Source organism: Typopeltis vanoorti, chromosome 4, assembly GCF_054136105.1.
Source record: "Typopeltis vanoorti isolate ZY-2024b chromosome 4, IOZ_Tvanoo_1.0, whole genome shotgun sequence".
Taxonomy (NCBI): domain Eukaryota; kingdom Metazoa; phylum Arthropoda; class Arachnida; order Uropygi; family Thelyphonidae; genus Typopeltis; species Typopeltis vanoorti.
Window position 1 is genome coordinate 128,519,721 of NC_143552.1, and position 22,809 is coordinate 128,542,529.

The following is a 22,809-nucleotide window of genomic DNA, read 5'->3' on the forward strand; positions in this document are numbered from 1 at the left end:
TGGCTTGATAAGATCAAGGGTTTATATTAAAGATACATTAAGGAAAACTGAGGGAAATCAAAACTGACCATGAAATTTGACCATAACAGTCCAAAACAGTTTGTAAGTTTTCATAGAATACTTCACTCTCTTCTTCAGGCCTATCTGTGTGGGGTGCATAAACTACCACAATTGATACATTGGTAGGCTGAGCCTTACGTCTAATGGAGAGTATCCTATCATTAATGGGGTTATAACCAAGAAGGCTTCTTGCCTGAGCTGTCTTCAGTATCACAGCTACCCCATGATGTTTTGAGTCACCACCTGAGTAAATAACTAGCTTACCATCCTGTCTTTTGAAGTGACCCTCTCCATTCCATCTGTTCTCTGTAATTCCCAAGATGTCAATTTTATAACTATCCATCTTTACAGACAATCTCAACAGTATCCATCTGTAAATCCCGGACATTCCATGCGCCTATGTAAAATTCCTTTCTAAGATTAATCTTGTCTTGCTCATTCACAGTATTACTGACTTTTGATGGAGTTAATGGTGTTAACCATTAACTCCATCATTAACCATTAACTCAATATGGTGTTGATGGGGCATTATATCAAGCAATACTTAGTCTTTATTTGAGTTGTAAGTCAGCAGTTAGAATTGAAGGAAGTACAGGAAGTTGGTTTAATGTTAAATCTGCTGTCAGACAAGGATGTACATTATCCCCTCTATTATTCATCATCTATATGGATCACATTATGAGGGAAAGTGGTATTAAACCTGATACCAAAATTGGAGGTGTTAATATCAGCTCTTTGCTTTATGCAGATGATGTTTTACTTCTAAATAAATCTGCTACAAGTCAGAAAGATTCCCTGACTAAATTGAATAACAGTTGTAATAGATATGGTATGAAGGTCAGCATTAAAAAGACAAAGACAATGAAAATAGGCAGAAACATTGAAAATATCAACTGCATTGTGAATGGAGAACTTATAGAAAAAGTAAAACATTTCAGCTACTTAGGCATGATTTTTAGTGAAGATGGTAAATTAAATATGGAAATAAATTTAGTTTAATCCTTTATCCAAGTGTGAGCAAACAAAGTTTGCACCTGAAAATATCTTCAGGACTGGGTAAGGTGGTACAACACCAGAACACTCCTAGCAAAGGTGGAGCAAGCTACCAACACTCCTATCTCAGTATCTCCCATAATGCAAAGCACATCTCCTTGCGGATATGTCTAATGTTATGCATTAAGGGAAGGGCCCCTTAATGCATAACATTAGACTAAATTTATTATACTCTAACCAAGTGAAAAATAAGCTTTCAACATAAATATGGAAATAGACAACAGAATCAACAAGGCTGGTATGTTAGGAAGTTAAATGAATAAATCGAATAAGAGTATATAGCTAATTTAGTGGGCTAATTTCTCTCTTATTCGATTTATTATTCAGATGCAGTCTAGTCTTTGGTCAAGTGTTTAAACCAAAGACTAGACTGCATCTGTTCAGCAAGACCGCTACAATGCTCATAATTGACCACATCTGTTCATGCCCCTATTCATGTTTCTCATCCTGAGAAAGATTAGGGGCATGAACAGATGGCATCAATGGCAATATCATGTTAAAAACAAGGATATTAGGAAAGAACTTGATATTGTCAACATCCAGGAATACAATAGTAGAGCTAATCTCAGGTGGTATGCTGATTTAAGCAGAATGGGAGAGGAAAGATTAGCAAAACAAGTGTTCTCTGCCAGGTTAGCAGGAAAAAGACCCAGAGGAAGTCCAAGATATAGGTGGATTGATACAGTAAAAAGTGCCTTAATAAATTTAGTTTAATCCTTTATCCAAGTGTGAGCAAATAAAGGGAACCAGGGCGAACAGCGAAAAGTCAGCTACTGGAACAAATCTGAAAACAAACCCCAACTCAACATCACCAGAGTTAAAGATCGGTACTAACAACGTAAGAAGCCTGAATGGCAAAGAAATGGAGCTAGCTGAGGAATGATAAGTACCAGATCGACATAATAGGGGTGACTGAAACAAAAAAGACCAAAACTGGTGAGATCTTTCTGAGCAATAAATAAAAAATGTTATATTCAGGCAATGACAATCAACGAAAAGAAGGAGTAGCCATAGTATTCAACACAAAATACGAGGCTAATCTTCTTGAATGGCAGTCAGTCTCAAGTAGAGTAATATGGGCAAATATGAGAATGGGGAACTGGACAATGAGACTTATTTGTGCCTATTGTCCCACAGAAGGTTCTACTAAGGGTAGAAGTGGAGGAATTTTTTGAGGCTTTAGAAAAAGCAACTGACACAATGAAAAAGGAAAAGTTGGTCCTTGTTGGGGATCTAAATAGTAGAGAAGGAAATGATTGTGAGACATACAAAAATATTTTGGGAAAATTTGGAGAAAAGAGCAAAGCTAATAATAATGGCAAATATCTGTTGGATTTCTGCTTAGGACATGGACTGCTTATTACTAACACCATGTTCCAACATAAAAATGTGCACAAATTCACATGGAGAGAAGAGGCTAGGAATAAGAAAAGTCTCATTGACTATGTTATTGTTGATAGTGATGTTTTCTCCCTGGTGCAGGACACCAGAGTGTACAGAGGATTTGAAATTGGAAGTGATCACTATTTAGTCTTGAGCAGGATAAAATTGAATTTCATATTGAACAGAATGACATGTAAGAAAGTTTTAAAGCGAATAAAAGTTGAGCAGCTCTCAGATGTGACCTGTAGACTAAAATACAGAAATATTATTGAAAAGAAAATGAAAGAGTTTGAGAACAGGAATCAAACCTTGGAGATTCAGTGGCAAACTCTGAAGGAAACATTGATTGATTCTGCCAGAGAGGCATGTGGTGAGGTTGTGTGCAAGGATAAAAAAAATCAGAACTCCCTGGTGGACACAGGAAGTTAAAGAGGCAGTGAAGGAAAAGAGGAAAGCATATCAAAAGTTCCTGGCAAATAAGTCAGCTTTTACTCTTACAGAATACAGAGACAAATGTAAGAAAGCTAAACAGTGTGTAAAACTAGCTAAACAAAAGTCATGGGAGGACTTTGGCAAGAATATAGAAAATAAATATCAAGAAGGTGGCAAAATATTCTGGAGGTTGTTGAAGAAGCTTAGGAATGGAGGAAAGAGTGCTGTAAAAGGAATTAGAGATGATAAAGGTGAAATGAAAACAGGAGAAAAAGATATCCTTGAAGTATGGAGTAATTACTTTGAAAAACTGCTAAATGAAACAAGCAGTGATGACAGCACAGTGATAAAAAACACTGACCAGGCATGTAGTCAGGAATACATATCCATACTTGAAGTAGAAAAAGCCATCAAAGGCTTGAAATGTGGAAAGGCAGCAGGAGTAGATGATATTCGACCAGAAATGCTGAAGTATGGTGGTATAAGAGTCTTACAGTGGCTGCACTGCATAGTTCAGAAAGCCTGGACAGAGGGACGAATTCCCGATGATTGGAGTAGAGCTCTCATAGTACCCATATATTAAAAGGGAAATAAAACTGAATGTGAGAATTACAGAGGTATTTCCCTACTCAGTGTTCCTGGTAAGATCTATGCAAGTATACTTGAGAAACGGTTGAGAAGAATTGTGGAAGAAAAGCTTGGTGAAGAACAAGCTGGATTCAGGCCAAATAGAGGCTGTCAGGATCAGATCTTCACTTTACGACAAATAGTCGAGAAAGCATGGGAATATAACAAAGATCTGTATTTAAGTTTTGTCGATTTGGAAAAGGCATATGACAAGGTGCCAAGAGAGAAGCTATTCAATACGCTGCAGTTATATGGTGTCAATGGGGCATTATATCAAGCAATACTTAGTCTTTATTTGAGTTGTAAGTCAGCAGTTAGAATTGAAGGAAGTACAGGAAGATGGTTTAATGTTAAATCTGGTGTGAGACAAGGATGTACATTATCCCCTCTGTTATTCATTATCTATATGGATCACATTATGAAGGAATGTGGTATTAAACCTGATATCAAAATTGGAGATGTTAATGTCAGCTCTTTGCTTTATGCGGATGATGTTATACTTCTAAATAAATCCGCTACAAGTCTGCAAGATTCTCTGACTAAATTGAATAGCTGTTGTAATATATATGGTATGAAGGTCAGCAATAAAAAGACAAAGACAATGAAAATAGGCAGAATCATTGAAAATGTCAACTGTGTTGTGAATGGAGAACCTGTGGAACAAGTAAAACATTTCAGCTACTTAGGCACAATATTTACTGAAGATGGTAAACTAAATATAGAAATAGACAACAGAATCAGCAAAGCTGGTATCGTGGGAAGTCAATTGAATAAATTCATATGGAATAAGAAAGAAATTAGTCAGAACACTAAATTAGCCGTATGCAAGACTGTGTTCAAACCAATTTTAACTTATGGATCTGAGAGCTGGGTCAGAAGTAAAACACTTGACCAAAGACTAGAGACCGCAGATATGAGAGTCCTGAGAAAGATTAGAGGCGTGAACAGATGGCATCAATGGCAATATCATATTAAAAATGAGGATATTAGGAAAGAACTTGACATTGTAGTCATCCAGGAATGCGTTAGCAGAGCTAATTTCAGATGGTATGGTCACTTAAATAGAATGGGAGAGGAAAGATTAGCAAAACAAGTGTTCTCTGCCAGGTTGGCAGGAAAACGACCCAGAGGAAGACCAAGATATAGGTGGATTGATACGGTACAAAGTGCCTCAGATGATAGAAATATAAGATCTGATAATGTTGGAGTCTTGACAAGTAACAGACTGATTTGGAGGAAAATTGTAGACAGGAAGTTAGTAATGATGTAATTTTTTCTTGTAGTACTGTCATATCCTGTACACCCCTTGAGGGTACATGGCAGGAATTTGATGATGATGATGATGATGTTAAAAGGAAAGTCTAAAGTTCTTTGTGCCCATAAGTTGGTCTTACTTTGGACTTGTAGATCACTTAACATAGACCTTGAAAAACATAAAAATTACATCTGAAATCATCTGTGTGGCAAGTTGGGATTGGCAGACAATGCTGTAGATATTTCTCTACATAAGATCAGATGAAGAAAAAAAAATCTTTATTATGTAGAACTCATTACAGGTCTGAGAAGCTATTCTTAGAATTCACATCAGCTATGAAGCACTCGTCCAACCTCAACAAGCATGGCTGCATCTGGGAGACTATCATTTTAGCACACCATAGCCTAACTTCTCTGAATTAATTTTGTAGTTATCTGACCCATAGAGGGCACTATAAGGACATTACGTGTCAGTTACAATTACTTGGTTTAGTGCTGTATGCCTTGTCACAATTTCCTTGTGCTCTGATGATGCTGGGTAGAAAGCAGCTAAATATTAGCGAGTTCAATAAATGTATTTTTTCCCATTGGTGTTAGTTATACTGTTAAGATTTATTATGGATAATGAACACCTAAGCCTTTCTGTATTAATTTATTACCTAATTAATTGTATCTTTATAAAAATTTTGTATAGCTTATACCAAATGTAATGGATATTACATTTGGTATAATTGATAAAATTATTTATATGTTTAAGATGTTTTTTAGAGTTAGATTTAACACAAGAGAAGTATTATCATATGGCAAAAACTTTATCAGAATGAAATAAATTCTTTACTGATTGAAAAAAATGATAAAAAAAAAAGAAAGAAATCCACATTTCTATAGTTTCATATTATAAGCCAAAAAATCATAAAACATGAGAGTTATAGGTAGAATGCATAATGTAGTCAGAAGCTTTGGACTTCATTAGGTATTTGAAGTTTTTACTCCACGGGCTACTTTTTTTTATGTTGCATAGTCTAAAAAGTGAAGTTATCTGTAAGGACAGACAAATAAGAACTCCAATGCAGACTAATAGGAAGTTGAAGAAGCAGTCTGGTGGAGGGGGAATCAAATTATATAAAAAGTCCTCAATAGTAAGTTAGTATCCACTTCTAGAGAATATAGAAAAAATATAGACAAGCTAAGTTATGTGTAAAGATAGCTAAACAAAAATGACAAAGATTTTGGAAGGATCATGTAGGATAAATATCAAGAAGGTGGCAAAATTAGGTGCTACCAAGAAACATTACAAATAGAGGAAAAAGCATATGACAAAAAGGGGAATTATGATATTGAACAATATGCAGTATCATAATGTCCTTTGATTTTCAAATGAAGAGTTGCATGCAGATATAATCTGCATCATTATTATTATTATTGTACACCTCCATGGAGTCTGAAGACTCATCGCAGAAGACCCAAACTATCCACACAATCTATTATACCTCTCCTTGAACTCATTAACAAAATGCTAACAACTGATTCTGGAATGTATTCCATTCATTCACAACTCTCCAAGCAAAAAATCTAGTCCTAGATTTTTGAACCCTACTAACACACTTTTATGATCAACTTCCAGAGATAACTTCTTGTTCTGTCCCCCCTCTAGACAGGTGCTGAAACCTTTGCCATGCATCAATCCTATAAAACCTTTAAGCAACTTAATGTTTCTATCATATCCAATCTTTTTCTCCTATCAACCAACTTCTGCAATCCACACATCCTCACAATCTGTCCTCATAGGGAACATTCCACAGACCACTCACCATCTTCGTCACTTGCCACTGAATCTTCTCCACTGCTTCCTCATCCCCCAAGAAACCAAAGAGACCAGATCTGAGCACACTAATCAGGGTGTATCAGGATCTTATAAAGAGGAAGTACAAATTCTTCCTTATCTCTCTGCTTGTTATTGTGTTCTTCAATAACCAAGTAATCTTATCAGCTACCTTAGTAATATGTCCTCTAAACTTCAACTCTCTGTCTACCATTACCCCTAAATCCCTATTTCATCTATTTCCTGGAGTACAGTGTCATCAATGCTGTACACAGCTTATAATCTATTTATCCCAAAATGCATAACTTTACATTCCTCCACATTAAACTGATACCCATTATATTTTGCCTATACTGACAGCTTATTTAAATCATCCTGCAAGCTCTCCACATCACCTTGATTCACTATTACTTTACCTAATTTTGCATCATCAGCAAAACAACTGAATATTTTCTTTCAATTTATTTCCTATATTATTTATCTACAAATTAAACAGTAATGGTCCTAGCACTGATCCTTATGTCACACCACAAGTCATCAGCTTTTGCCTGGATTCTGCTCCTCCATACACCACTGTCTGATATCTGTCTAGCAGCCATCCTCTTATCCAAATAACCAACATCATATCCATCCCTATTTGTCTAATTTGCATATCAGTTCCATGTGGTATTTGGTCAAATGCCTTTGCAAAATCCAGCAGAATCATCATGTAGTCATTTCCTCTATCCAACTCAGCTGTTTATCTATTATAAAAAGTTAGTAAATTACTAAGGCATGGCCAACCCTTAACAAAGCAATATTGCCCCCTGGTACAGTATAATATTTTATCTACCCATCCTTGAATTCTTTTTTTAACTAATTTTTTCAGTACTTTTACCACTACTCATGGTCGCTTGGTGTCGCACTGATTAGATCGTCGGCTTGCCGAGAGTTCCTGAAAAGATTAGTAGTATTTTGTGTTAACATTAGATATTTTACTAGAATTTTAAGTAGTATTGTTTACTTTTTGTTTCTTGGTGTGTCTGTGCAATTTTTGCGTATTTTCTGTTATTTTAATTATTATTTTTAAGAAAAGATAGCATACACATGGCACCAATAAAGAAAAAAATGGTGGCCAGGTCGCCATGTTTGTTTAAGAGTTTTGATGTGAACGAATTTATGCAATGTGCTGTCTGTGAGATGTATGCCTTGCGAAGAGCGGTGGGAGTCTGGTTAGAAAGTGATAGTGGAATTAATATGTGTAAAAAGGGTAAAGAGAATGAGGACTTCAAGCGTGTTTCGTGTGTCGATAGTGATATCATTAACGATAGTCGGAATGTAGAAAATGGCGGTGTGCTAGAGAATTGCGTGATAGTGCCAGATAGGTGTGAGAGCGTCGCAGAAAATGTAAATGAAGGTAGAAACACAGAAAGAATGGATGATTTGATCGATAATGAAAATGGTGAGATAAATGCGAGTAGCGAAATTGCCCGTTTGAATGGTGCGATACACAGAGCCAAAAGACAACTGAAGCGTATGGAAAAATGTGTGTTGAACGTACCGACAAATAACCGGCGGAAGTCTGTGATGGCAAATAATAGAATGTTCGCAAATGTCAATAAAATGAAGGAGCGAGTGCTGTATGGGGATTCGCTATTAAGAGGCGTAATAATTGAGAGTTTAACGAAGCCGTACCAGCCGGGTGCGAACATAAAGGACGTCAGCGAATCTATTCGACTGCAAAAACAGAGGGTGAAAGAGATGATAATCGTGGCAGGAATGAATGATTTGAAAGAGGACAAAATGGAAATGATAGAGGATGTGAGGAAGTTGTTTGAGGTAGCAAAAGAGAAGTGAGAGAGTTAGGATGGTGAGTATCTTACCACAGTATGACAGCGAAGTGTTTAGAAGGAGGGCCATAATTGCCAATGACTTTATGCATTGGTTATGCATGGGGAGTGGTGTGGAATTTGTGGATGTGTGGAATGAGTTCGATGGGCGAAAGGACTTATATAAGATGGATGGGTTGCATTTGAATGGAGTTGGTGTACAGAGACTTGAAAGAGTGTTGATGAATGATGTGAAAGTGGATGTACAGACTCAGGGAAACTAGATTTATTAAGGGGGGGAGAGTAGATATGCAGACTTTAGGGGGGCAGTTAAGTGTATGAATGAGTATATTATGCCCGAGTGAGTACGACGGACAACAAATCAGAATGGGATAGTTAGTATAAGGCATCAAAGTAAGGATGGGACAAATGGGCTTCTGCGATTCACGTACACTAATGCCAGGAGTATTAGGAACAAGAAGGAAGAGTTTTTGGCCATGGTTGGCACTTCCAGGCCACAGGTTGTCGGTATTAGTGAAACATGGCTGACAGAAGATGATAAAGCTAGTGGGATTGAATGTGACGGGTATAGCATGTTCAGGAGTGACAGGGTGAATAAAAAGGGGGGGAGGAGTGTTATTGATGATAGCTGATGAGCTTCAGCCAAGGAGTATAGAAGTTGAACTGCATGATGGGGAAAAAAGCACATTTGAGGCTGTTTGGTGTGAGATAGAATCTAGCAGAACAAAATATACAATTGGGTGCTGCTATAGACCGGGTGATGGAGTGGATGGTGGGGATAGTATGCATAAGCAAATAGAAGAAATGAGTGGAAGGAGGGTAATTATTAAGGGTGATTTCAATTATGGTAACATTGACTGGAAAGAGGAGAGGGCACATGGGAGGAAGGAATTGGATTTTATGCAACGGCAACATGTATTGGAAAATACCAGGGGGCAGAGAGTGCTGGAGATAGTAATTGCAACCGAGAATGTGGCTGTAACGAACATGACCATGTTGCCACCGATTGGTGAGAGTGACCATAAGGTCATGACTTGGGAGGTGGCTAAAGGAGTCGAATTTACAATTAAGACAGGGTACATGTGGAATTACCGGGCTGGTAAGTATGACAAGCTTAGGTGTGTGCTTGGCTCAATGCCATGGCATGTAAAACTGCAAGGGCTGGATATTGATAGTGCATGGGAGGTGGTTAAGAACTGTTTGCAGGAGGCAATGGTTGACTGTATACCAAGAGTCCGAATAATAAATCAAGTAGGGGTTAAATGGATGAATAACACTATTAAGCTTGAGCTGCAAAAAAAGAAAAAATTGTTGAGAGAATTTAAGGAGAAGGGTGACCATCAGGTGCAGGAACAGTATAAAGCTCAGGCCAGGTTGGTAACAAGGGTGGTAAGAAAAGCAAAAGCAGATTACGAAAGGAAATTGGCCATGCAGGCTAAAGAGAATCCCAAACAGTTTTTTCAATATGTTGCAAGTAAAAGGAAAAATGCTCATGGTAGAATGATCTTAAAAAATGCTGAGGATAGGGAGGTAACCGAATCAGTCGATATTGTGGAATTACTGAGCGAGCACTTTGCAAGAGTATATCATCCAGGTGGTGACTTTGCAAGAATGGAAGAACCAAGAGCTTATACTGGAATTGTGATGAATGAAGTAGAGGTAACTAGTCTATTACAGAACCTCAATGTCAATACATCTGTGGGATTGGATGGTATACCAGCTCGTGTCGTAAGTGAAGCGGCCAAAGAATTGTCAGTGCCCTTGACCATTTTGTTTAATTTGAGCCTCAGGACTGGGTCAGTCCCAAGGGGGTGGAAAGAGAGGAAAATAGTTCCACTGCACAAAGGTGGTTCCAAGGCTGCTGTTGAAAATTACCGGCCAATCAGCATAACAGGAATCATTATCAAGGTCTTAGAGAAAATAGTCAAGAGGAAAATACAAGATTGGATAGAAGAAAATGGGATACTGTATCGGGGACAGCATGGTTTTGTGAAGGGTAGGTCATGCCTCAGTAACCTGATCACGTATTATAACACAGTGACGGCTGAACTGGATAAGGGTAATGGGTTTACAGTGATTCTACTGGACCTTGCTAAGGCCTTTGACAGGATACCACATGGAATTCTAATCAGTAAATTGCAGCATATGGGAATGGACATAGGGTTAGTGAGATGGATAGGGGGGGGGGGTGGTTGACGGAGAGATAGAGAGTGGTTTACTCAGGAGTAGAGTCCACAAGACGGCCTGTGACTAGTGGTGTGCCACAAGGATCTGTTCTTGGACCACTGCTGTTTAATTTGTTCATAAATGATATAGGAAAGGATCTGAGAGAAACAGTTCATTTGTTTGCGGATGATGCGAAGTTGGGTAGGGCAATAGTGAATGCAGATGACGTCAAAATTTTGCAGGATGATTTGGATATATTGGAGGTCAGGGCTAAGGAGAATGGATGTCAATTTAATGTGGCAAAATGTAAGGTTATGCATTTTGGGGTGAAAAGATTGGCGGCAGTTTACTGCATTGGTGGAACTGTGCTCCAGGAAATTGATGGGGCACGAGATTTAGGAGTGTTGGTGGATAAGGAATTGAAATTTAGGGGACACATTGCAAAAGTGGCCAAATCAGCTCATCAAATCACTAATTGCTGAAGAATACATTGACAAGCAGAGACAAGCAGGTTATTGTTCCTCTGTATCGAGCCTTGATAAGACCCCATCTAGACTACTGTGCTCAGATTTGGTCATCTAGGTTTCTTCTTGATGGGGAGGAGGTGGAGAGGATCCAGAGGCGAGTGACCAAGATGATAGCAGGTCTGTGGAATGAACCGTTTGAGAACAGGTTGAGGATTTGTGGGTTGCAAAAATTGGTTGATAGGCGGAGGAGGGGAGATATGATTGAGACATTCAAATTACTGAAAGGTTTCTATAAAATTAATTCAGAAGATATTTTTGAGAACAGGGCTGGTTGTGGGAGGACTAGGGGACATCCATGGAAACTGGGCAAAAGTGTGGTTAGTAAAGGTGTTAGAGCTGGGTTCTTTACTTTTAGAGTAGTGAATGAGTGGAATGCGCTCCCTGAGTCTGTGGTGGATGCTGTGACAGTGAATGAGTTTAAGGCGAGGTATGATAGATACTGTATGAATGTCAAATAGTCGTGATGAATATGATTTTGGGCCTCCCTCGATGAGTCTAATGACTCCCTGGAGTTGCCCGTAATACTCCTGAGATATTGATTGGTCTATAATTTGCTATTGTAGTCCTAGAACCTTCCTATGCAATGGAATTATTTTTCCTCTTTCTACTCCCTTGGAACTCTACTAGAGCTTTGGTGGGCCATCTATGGACCTTCCTTGGAGTTCATTAACAGCATGAACTCCATGGATTACATAAATTCTTCTTTAACTAATTTACACTTAAAAACCACTATCAAATAAATTTGAGGTCAGTTTTATACTGCGAGAAGAAAACCAGAGCATCAAAGAATAATTCATTTAGTGCTGTCAGAGAAAAAAAAAAGCAACATATTTAGGTAATTACTGTGACCAATAAAAAATTGGCCAAAAAAATATTTTTTCCCTAACAAGGTTAACATTGCCTATACATGTCTCAAACGTGTATAGGCAATAACACTTATACATGTATCACAAACATTAACAAAATTTGCTTACCATTTCTTGCTGCTGTAATAATGCTTTCTGTCTTGCTTTTTCCTTCAACTTTTTTGCTTTTGCTCTTTCTTGTTCTTGCAAAACTCTTGCTAATTCTCGGTCTTGAGCTTCAATAGCAACTTGGCGATCACGTATATTCTGTCCTCGCCTCTAGAAGATAGAATGTTTGTAAAAAGAGGACAAATGAAGAGCCACACGTATAGAATATTCCAAAATGTTTCTACAAAACTTTAGATCCCACAAACAGAATGTAAACTTTTTATTTGCAATACAATAAATACTTATTGCAAATACTTATTATTTGCAATACAATATATAATTTTTTTTTTATTTATTATCATCAAGAGGCTGCAAAACCTATAGAAAATCAATGCTGTTCATGGTAGGGATCAAGAGGAAATATCTGTTCATATTCTTTTGAAGAGCTAGAGGTTATAGTCATTGTGGAATATTTCATGGAGAAAGCTGTTCACAGAACACATGTATATGGAACAATAGATGAATGGGAGCAGCAAGTTCAGTGACAGTTAAACATTCTGAATTGCTGGCCAAGCTAAAGAGGCCAATTAACTCAAGTTCAGCTGAATAGCATCGAAATGATAACTTTACAACCAAAAGACTCATTTCTTTGACAAAACTACAGAGGTACTCTATATAAGTAACAATGGTAAGGATAAAAGTACTTGTTAACTAACAGATTCAGTAGATGGTCATTCAAAGTAGGATAAGTTTTCTGGGAGACTGAAATTAACAAACTAGGAATAAAAACAGCTAGATTTTGGCAGATGACACAAATTCCATGAAGTGTCGGCATTAAAATGTGTGGTGATTCCATAATAAGAGGGGTCAAAAACATTCCCATGTAGGTCAGATCATAAAAATGTGACTTTAGTGTGTATCCCTGAAAATAGACTAAATGATCAAAACAAAGCTATCTGTGAAAAATATGAATAGAAATTCTGATTTGTTTACAAGTGAAAAGAAATCATTATAACTAGTTTTATAAAAGACTAAAGGAGAATTTTTTTTGATGAATTTTTCATATCATCATCAAACCATCATCATCATCAAATTCCTGCCATGTACCCTCAAGGGGTGTACAGGATATGACAGTACTACATGAAAAAATTACATCATTACTAACTTCCTGTCTACAATTTTCCTCCAAATCAGTCTGTTACTTGTCAAGACTCCAACATTATCAGATCTTATATTTCTATCGTCTAAGGCACTTTGTACTGTATCAATCCACCTATATCTTGGTCTTCCTCTGGGTCGTTTTCCTGCCAACCTGGCAGAGAACACTTGTTTTGCTAATCTTTCCTCTCCCATTCTATTTAAGTGACCATACCATCTGAGATTAGCTCTGCTAACGCATTCCTGGATGCTGACAATGCCAAGTTCTTTCCTAATATCCTCGTTTTTAATATGATATTGCCATTGATGCCATCTGTTCACGCCTCTAATCTTTCTCAGGACTCTCATATCTGCAGTCTCTAGTCTTTGGTCAAGTGTTTTACTTCTGACCCAGCTCTGAGATCCATAGGTTAAAACTGGTTTGAACACAGTCTTGTATACAGCTAATTTAGTGTTCCGACTAATTTCTTTCTTATTCCATATGAATTTATTCAATTGACTTCCCACGATACCAGCTTTGCTGATTCTGTTGTCTATTTCTATATTTAGTTTACCATCTTCAGTAAAAATTGTGCCTAAGTAGCTGAAATGTTTTACTTGTTCCACAGGTTCTCCATTCACAACACAGTTGACATTTTCAATGTTTCTGCCTATTTTCATTGTCTTTGTCTTTTTATTGCTGACCTTCATACCATATCTATTACAACAGCTATTCAATTTAGTCAGAGAATCTTGCAGACTTGTAGCAGATTTATTTAGAAGTATAACATCATCTGCATAAAGCAAAGAGCTGACATTAACATCTCCAATTTTGATATCATGTTTAATACCAATTCCTTCATAATGTGATCTATAGATATTGAATAACAGAGGGGATAATGTACATCCTTGTCCCACACCAGATTTAACATTAAACCATCTTCCTGTACTTCAATTCTACCTGCTGACTCACAACTCAAATAAAGACTAAGTATTGCTTGATATAATGCCCCATTGACACCATATAACTGCAGCGTATTGAATAGCTTCTCTCTTGGCACCTTGTCATATGCCTTTTCCAAATCGACAAAACTTAAATACAGATCTTTGTTATATTTCCATGCTTTCTCGACTATTTGTCGTAAAGTGAAGATCTGATCCTGACAGCCTCTATTTGGCCCGAATCCAGCTTGTTCTTCACCAAGCGTTTCTTCCACAATTCTTCTCAACCATTTTTCAAGTATACTTGCATAGATCTTGCCAGGAACACTCAGTAGGGAAATACCTCTGTAATTCTCACATTCAGTTTTATTTCCCTTTTTATATATGGGTACTATGAGAGCTCTACTCCAATCATCGGGAATTCATCCCTCTGTCCAGGCTTTCTGAACTATGCATTGCAGCCACTGTAAGACTTTTATACCACCATACTTCAGCATTTCTGGTCGAATATCATCTACTCCTGCTGCCTTTCCACATTTCAAGCCTTTGATGGCTTTTTCTACTTCAAGTATGGATATGTATTCCTGACTGCATGCCTGGTCAGTGTTTTTTATCACTGTACTGTCATCTCTGCTTGTTTCATTTAGCAGTTTTTCAAAGTAATTACTCCATACTTCAAGGATATCTTTTTCTCCCGTTTTCATGTCACCTTTATCATCTCTAACTCCTTTTACAGCACTCTTTCCTCCATTCCTAAGCTTCTTCAACAACCTCCAGAATATTGTGCCACCTTCTTGATATTTATTTTCTATATTCTTGCCGAAGTCCTCCCATGACTTTTGTTTAGCTAGTTTTACACACTGTTTAGCTTTCTTACATTTGTCTCTGTATTCTGTAAGAGTAAAAGCTGACTTATTTGCCAGGAACTTTTGATATGCTTTCTTCTTTTCCTTCACTGCCTCTTTAACTTCCTGTGTCCACCAGGGAGTTCTGATTTTTTTATCCTTGCACACACACAACCTCACCACATGCCTCTCTGGCAGAATCAATCAATGTTTTCTTCAGAGTTTGCCACTGAATCTCCAAGGTTTGATTCCTGTTCTCAAACTCTTTCATTTTCTTTTCAATAATATTTCTGTATTTTAGTCTACAGTTCACATCTGAGAGCTGCTCAACTTTTATGCGCTTTAAAACTTTCTTACATGTTATTCTTATTATTTACTAAATCAAAAGTTAAAAAAGGTAAATTTCCATAATATAATGCCCAGATTTGATAACAAGGAATCCAAGACCAGAGAGAGAGAGAGAGAGAGAGAGAGAGAGATTGTGATTATGAGATTTATGATTATTGAATTCCTATTTGGGTAGGAATATCAAGAAGGCATGGAGTTTGTACAGTTCAAGGGAGGAACACGTTACCATTGTGCAGGAAGTATTGATAATAGTCTGCTATCTAAAGAGATAAGGAGAAACAAATATTATTAATAATGATTTTAATATAAGAGGTAATGAATGAAAATGAAACAACCAACTAAAACAGGCAGGAAATTTTTGAGAATTATTTGAAGTTATAAGCGGGAACCTACATAAAGGGAGTAAAATCTTGGATTTCATAACAGCATTACAGGAACAATGACAATGGACTGAATGATCTAATTAATTAGGATACCTATGTGACAGTAATCATCCGACTTGAAATTAAGGGTTCCAGTAGTTGGAAGAATTATAGTCAAGGCAACTAAAACAACAAGGTCAGCATATTATGTCTATTAACTGTGTGTTCTCTAACCAGTTTGAGTGTTTGGAAAACACACATAATTCTTTGGTCATATGAATGCTAGGATCAAACGATGGCAGCACTAGTTTTTTGTACTCTCTCTCACTCCTGAAAAGCATTTATTGCTTAATAATACACTGACGTCACTGTCTTTTTGCTTTGGTCATAATTCCAATCACTCCAACCCTTAATTCCACCTGCATATAAGACCAGTTAACTCATCTTCAGTTAAGAAACCCTTTATAAAAGTTACAAATTTCCTAGATGATATTCATTAAGAGGAGAAGTGACAATTAGAAAGCTTTGAGAATGGAGTGTTAAGAAAACCAATGTTCAGAGTACATTAAGGAGTATTAACTGGAAGACATTTTGCATAATTTAATGCCTCAGTTTATTCCAAATAAATTTCATAATAAATTTGGAGCTGGCTTGATGAATAATCAAGTTCTCTAAGAATATGTTATAATAAAAAGGTGTAGAAAAAATACAGAAATAACAATTCAGAAGAATACAGCTATAGAAAGAATCTGATAAATATAGATAATATGTGTAATAAATATAAGGAACTAGCATTAACTAAGTTGTTAATTAAAAATTGTAGAGCAACATTTAAATTAGTTAGCTGGAAATGCTAAGATTAATCAAAAACAATAACAGTCTCCCTTTCCTAGATACTCTGATTACATGCCAGCCTAATGGATCCCTGGCTTTCTCGGTTTACAGAAAACCTACACATACAGGTAGATACATTCACCAGCGTTCACGCCATTCCCCCCCTCCCAACAATATGGGATTATAAAAACCCTATATAACAAGGCAAAATTAATCAGTTCAGATAACAATGCCCTTACTACTGAACTTATTCATATTCTTAACACCTTTGTAGCCAACGGATGCAAGCCCCATAAAATTCAAAAAATATTAAAACCAGTTAACACTACCCCCCACCACCACCACCACAATGACTACTCTAAATCTGTCACAATTCCTTATATTCGTGATACTTCTGAAAAGTTAACAAAAATCTTAAAAAAATATGACTTGACAACTTGTTACAAACCATATCAAAAATTGGCATCTCTTATCCGCTCTCCCAAGGACAGCCACTTCCTCTAGACTTACCTGGAGTTTACCTGGTCCCTTGTAGTTGTAAACTGTCTTACTATGGCCAAACAGGCAGGACTGCTAATATCACGATATCTGAACATAAGAATTATATCCGTTTCCACCGTTATAGCCACTCAGGACTTGCTGACCATGCTTTGGACCCTGCCATAAAATGCGTTGGAAGAAAGCTTCCTTGCTACACCGCAGCAAGTTTAAATATGAGAGATTATTCTTAGAATCAGTCTCAGCCCCTTAAGAAACTCCCCAAACCTCAATAAATTTGAATGCATGAGACTACCCCAAATATGGGAGGCTTGCATTCTTAGAACATCAGCCCAAACAGCCAAGATTAATACCCAATTTGGCCCACTGGGTGGTACCCTTTAGGACTGACTTCAGTTGTTTTCTTCAGCCATTTTTGCTCAGTGTTAGTGTCTGCATGCACATTTCATTAATTTTTATGTTCCCTGAAGATGGCAATGTAACATTACTGAAATATTGGAAGTATTAATTAAAGTTATTTAGTTAATATAATAATATACGTTGTTCTTTCCTTAAAATTAACAGTTATTAATCAAAAACATTTTTTCACATTTATAAATAAGCAAGGTGCTGTGTAGTTCTGTGGAAATTATTTACATCTATAGTGCTAGGCTGCCCAAAGAAAGAGGGTTCTAAGTTCAATTCAAGTCACTGACTAAGGGAAGTTTTTCCTTAGCATTTCTTCAGCCAGTTCCCAAGTTAGCCTCTGACACAGGAAAATAGTTTTTCATCCTGGAAACTTGGGTTTTTAACCCTATACCTCAAGAAAATTGATCATAGAACTTGCTGTTATATAGCAATAAATATGAATGCTAGGCTCAAAAGATGGCAGCACTTGTTTTTTGTATACTCTCTCACTCCTGAAAAGCATTTATTGATAGTCTGAGCTTACCATCAATAAATGCGTGAATAATAGAGACTGGTTGTTCATTTACTAGTCTTCAAAAGTCAGTCAGGACTAAAGGAGCTCCTCACCTATTCCCTTTTGGGAATAAAAGGATTAGAGGATTTTATATATATATATATATATATATATATATATATATATATATATATAAAATGGTATAACATAGCATATATTATAGAAATTATAGAATTATAGAAATCTTAGAAATGATCCAGCTGGAGTTGCAGAAGTTAAGTATTTTGCAAGTGTATATGTGTAAAAGGCAAAATATTTACATAATACACACCCACACATGCAACAGTGATATACAAATTTATTAACTACACTAACAAATATTTCATTTTACATCTTATAAATCACCATTACTATTGACTGAACAACAACAAAAGTATTTTGTTAATGTGATCAATAAATTAATATTTATGTAATAAAAGAAAAAATACCATTTGAAAGGTCAAGCTTTACCTAATGATATAATACAGGAGGAGGAAACTGTTGATATCTTAAATGATTTGCCAATTAATAAGACTGAAGTAACAATATCTCCCCCTTGGTGATATGTTGTTGACAAGATAACAAGAAAATCTAGAAATTGTATCCAGGTTTCCTTCACAGGAATCCCTTATTCAGCACAGCACAACATGGTTTTGTTAAAGGGAAATCTATTATGAGAGTTGCCTAAGGTACAAAGCTTAAAATAACTGGGAAGTGCACATACTCTTTTAAGGAATGTGGAAACTGACCAGCTTTTGACCTAATGGGAAAAAAAAAAAGTCCTAACTATTTTCATCAGGGACCCAGAACAAATAGTGAAAATTTTAGCTACTGGAACAAAATTCAACTCAACATCAGCAGAATTTCAAGATAGCCACCATCAACTGAAAAAGTGAAAATGACAGAAGAATGAGAATAACAGGTCAGCATAATTGGTGTTACTAAAACAAGGAAAAAAAAAAAAAAAAAAACAGGTCAGGTTCTTCTAAATAACAAATACAATATGTTGTGGAGTTATTAAGCTATTGCCCATCACTTTCTGTAGCTAGTACCAAGACATATCATGACAATTACTAATGCTATAACACGTTCTGGTAGACCAGGGCACACTGGCCATATGTGCAATGTGTGCGATGCACACAGGCACCAGGATAGTAAAGGCGTCAAAGAGGAGGAAATACTTTTTAAAAAAAATGTTTTTTTAAAGTGATTTTTTTTATTGGGGGGGGGCACCAACTAAAGTTTTGCACACAGGCGCCGGACACTACTGGTACGTTACTGGGTATAGGGGCAGCAACTAAAGTTTTTCACACAGGCGCCAGACAGTACTGGTGCACCCCTGGGTAGAGACTAACATGCCACAGCTAATTACTACTTGTTTGGGATGTATCAGAAACACAAAAGCCTGCGGAATTCATTCATTGAGAAAAACTGCAGTCAAACATAGCTAAGTTTAGCTGCATGCATTGATCATACAAATCTCAATTATCCTATAGATTAAAAATAGACACAAATGTTATAACAGTCCTCTGATATTACTCTTGTACAAAGTTTTAGGAAATTATTTGTGAACTCCTGAGAGTAAATGTGTAAAGTTCATCTCCCAAAAATCAGATACAAAAATGCCTAACATCAATTGTTATAATCATCTTCTTCCTAACATGGAATATAGGCCATGTGGCCTGTTCCGGTCTTATGCCATCTCTTTCTTGGTCTTCCGATTCTGTTATAATCATTAAATATATTAATGTGACATTTGCTTTTCATTTGATAAAACCTAGATTTGAATCCCGTGTAGAACAAGAGGAACATTTACAAGTATATTTTTAAACTGAAATTTAGTTTACTCATCTCACAAGGAGGTGAAAAAGTTTTTTCCACTTCCAAGAAGACAGCGACTAGAGAACATGCAAAATTAATAGGCTACAGTGATTAGGGAAAGGAAGAGTAGCTATAGCATTCAACACTAAACATGAGAATGATCTTGAATGGCAGGCAGTATTAAATAGTAATGTGGGCAAATGTCAAAATGATGAATTGAGCAATGAGCCTTATTTGTGCCTATGGTCCCAGAGAGGGTTATACTAAAGAAGTGCAGGAATTTTTTTTCATTAGAGAAGGTAGTGATGCAAAGAAAAAGTTTGTCCCTGTTGAAGATCTAAACAGCAGACTGGGAAATGAATACTACATATAGAAATATTTTGGGAAAATTTGGAGAAAACAGCAAAGTTAACAATAATGGCAAATTTCTGCTGGATATCTGTTAAGGACATCAACTAGTCATTACTATCATCATTTTCCAACATAAATGCACAAATTCACATGGAAGGAAGACACAAAATAAGAAGTCTCATTAACGATGTTCTTGTTGATAGTGATATCTTTCATGCTGGTTTACTTGTAGGACACAAGAGTATTCAAGGGATTTGAAACAGGAAGTGACTGAGTGGGCAGTTCAGTCTCCACCAGTAGTTAATCAGAGATAGCTGTCACATGACTATCACTAATTACAAGCAGCAACTGATGAAGAGACAGGCAAACAACTGCTATCATCTCTTGGTACCTAACTCTAACAGGATATGTTACTGTCTGAAATAATATGGGTTCTGTCTATTAACTTGGGAACCAGTTTAGGTACAACTTAGAAGAGTTTCTCTAGTTGGCGACTAGACTTGAACTCAAGTCTATCTTTGGGCAGCCTAGAGCAGAGGATGCAAGTGCCACTTCTACTGAGCTACAGAGGCCTCAGTGAGAGAAAAATTGAATATTATACCAAAAAAAAAAAGTGTGTAAAAAATTTAAAAAAAAAATAACTACATCAAGCAGCTTTCACATGTAAACTGTAGACTCACACATAGAAATATTATTCAAGAAAAAATGAAAGTGTTGAAAACAAGGACCAAACCTTGGAGACTGAAGAAAATGTTGATGGATTCAACCAGAGACATGTGAAGAAGTTGTTTGAAAGGACAGAAAAATTAGAAGTTCAGGTGGACTTGGAATTTAAAGAGGCAATCATGGAAAAGAAAGTACACTGAAAGTTCCTAGCAACTAAGTCCTCTGAAGTAATACAGACAAAAATGTAAGAAGGTGAAGCAATGTTTAAAAAGTAGTTAAACAAAAGTCATGGAAAGAATGTGCAGAGTGGTAAAAATACAGAAGAGAAATATCAAAGGGGGACTACTGAGAAACCTTAAAAATGGAGGAAACTGCACTGTAAAAGGAATTATAGGTGATAAAGGTGAAAACTGAAGCTATTCTAGATGATGTCTGGGGTAATTTGAAGCATTGCTAAATGAAACAGGAAGTGATAAATGTCATAATCCGGTATATACCCCCAGAGGGTATGTATCAGGAATTTGATTATGAGGATATCTATTGCATGAAACCTGCTTACTTTTTATAAAGAAGCCTCTATGGAAATAAATCAAAGTAATGGTTACGACATGATTTATTTCATTGTGTTCTACATTAGAACCTACTAATTAAACCACACCAAACAAGTAATGAGGATAAGTAGGAAACTGAGTATTACCTCTCTGGACCTGGCTGAGGACACCTAAGGACAATCACAAAATATCCATACCCATGACGGTATTCAAACCTGCAGCCTGGAGAGGGAGTACACTACCACTCAGGTGGTAGATGAATTTCACTGCTCGGTTCAAGAACACTACTGTTTATGAGAGGCCTATTTCGAAATGGCTTGAAAAAGTTTATCATCGATTTCTAGCAAAGGTTTCTGAACCAGGTAAAAAATAAAGAAAATACAAAACAATTATAAAGATTAATAAAAATAGGGTAAAAAATCCTTAGTCCATCCACAGTACTGATGTATTATAGGTTTATAATATTTCGTAAGTGGGAGTCGAATAAAAAAGACAGATGACAGAAAGTAATATTTAGAGGAGACTTTAGACTATCTTCTTTAAAGATGGTTACTAAAATTAGGGCTTATTTCATATATTCATAAATGATTTAGGTTCAAATATTAAGAGTAAAATTTCTCTCTTTGATGATATGAAGCATATAAACTTATTCAACTATTTGGATAACCCTCATTCTTTACAGGGCAATCTTTGCCAAAGTCTGGAAGAGTGGACAAGCAAGGTTTAAAATTTAATGTGAATAAATGCAAGTATATGCAATTTAGTAGGAACATAGTATTAGATTACACTGACTAAACAGGCTTCAAAAAGGGTTAATAAATACATTAATGAGGATGTTGGTAGAGAATTTAAGTTCGTGAATCATAGCAAAACCACTACTAAAGCTTAACATATTGTGGATTTGGTTAAAAGAAGCACTTATAAGAGAATGGAAGCTATGATACCATTATAAGTCTCTAGTTGTTGTTTTCTTCAATTCATAGAACAGATGAAGTTCCAAAAGGTTCATGTCAAGACTTATGGAGAAAAGGAGAGGTGGGGGGAAGAGTTTGAGAAAGCATTATCCACCAATACTTTTCTGTAAGATAAGGTACCTTGTGTGAAATGTGCACTCATGCAACGCAAAACAGGCATGATATCCCGACCTAAGTTAGAATCTTCTTCCAATCCTTTCTCCAAGTCATATTTCTCAGAAAGAACAGAAAGTAAGCACATGGCATTTTTACTCAGTCTGACTTATGAGTGACAGGAGTATGGAAACATATCATCTCACTGGCCATGCATATGTAGGTGTGCAGAACTTTTGAAATTACCCTTGTGTGTGTGTGCGTGTAAATATAAGACAAGAGATTGTTGCACTTGACTAAACCATTCTTCTTCTAATAAAACTGTAACGAAAGGAGTTAAG

The 22,809-nt window shown here is 36.5% G+C and overlaps 1 protein-coding gene across 1 annotated transcript in view; it reads right to left on the bottom strand.

Annotated features, from left to right (window-relative positions):
- Positions 1-22,809, bottom strand: part of LOC150107669 (uncharacterized) — a 226,910-nt gene that overhangs the window by 72,109 nt on the left and 131,992 nt on the right. The window contains exons 8-9 of the mRNA XM_090392164.1: positions 22,476-22,495; positions 12,128-12,275 (exon numbers count right to left, since the gene is read on the bottom strand). Coding sequence (XP_090248290.1) covers positions 12,128-12,275; positions 22,476-22,495 — 168 coding nt within the window. The remainder of the gene's footprint in view (positions 1-12,127; positions 12,276-22,475; positions 22,496-22,809) is intronic.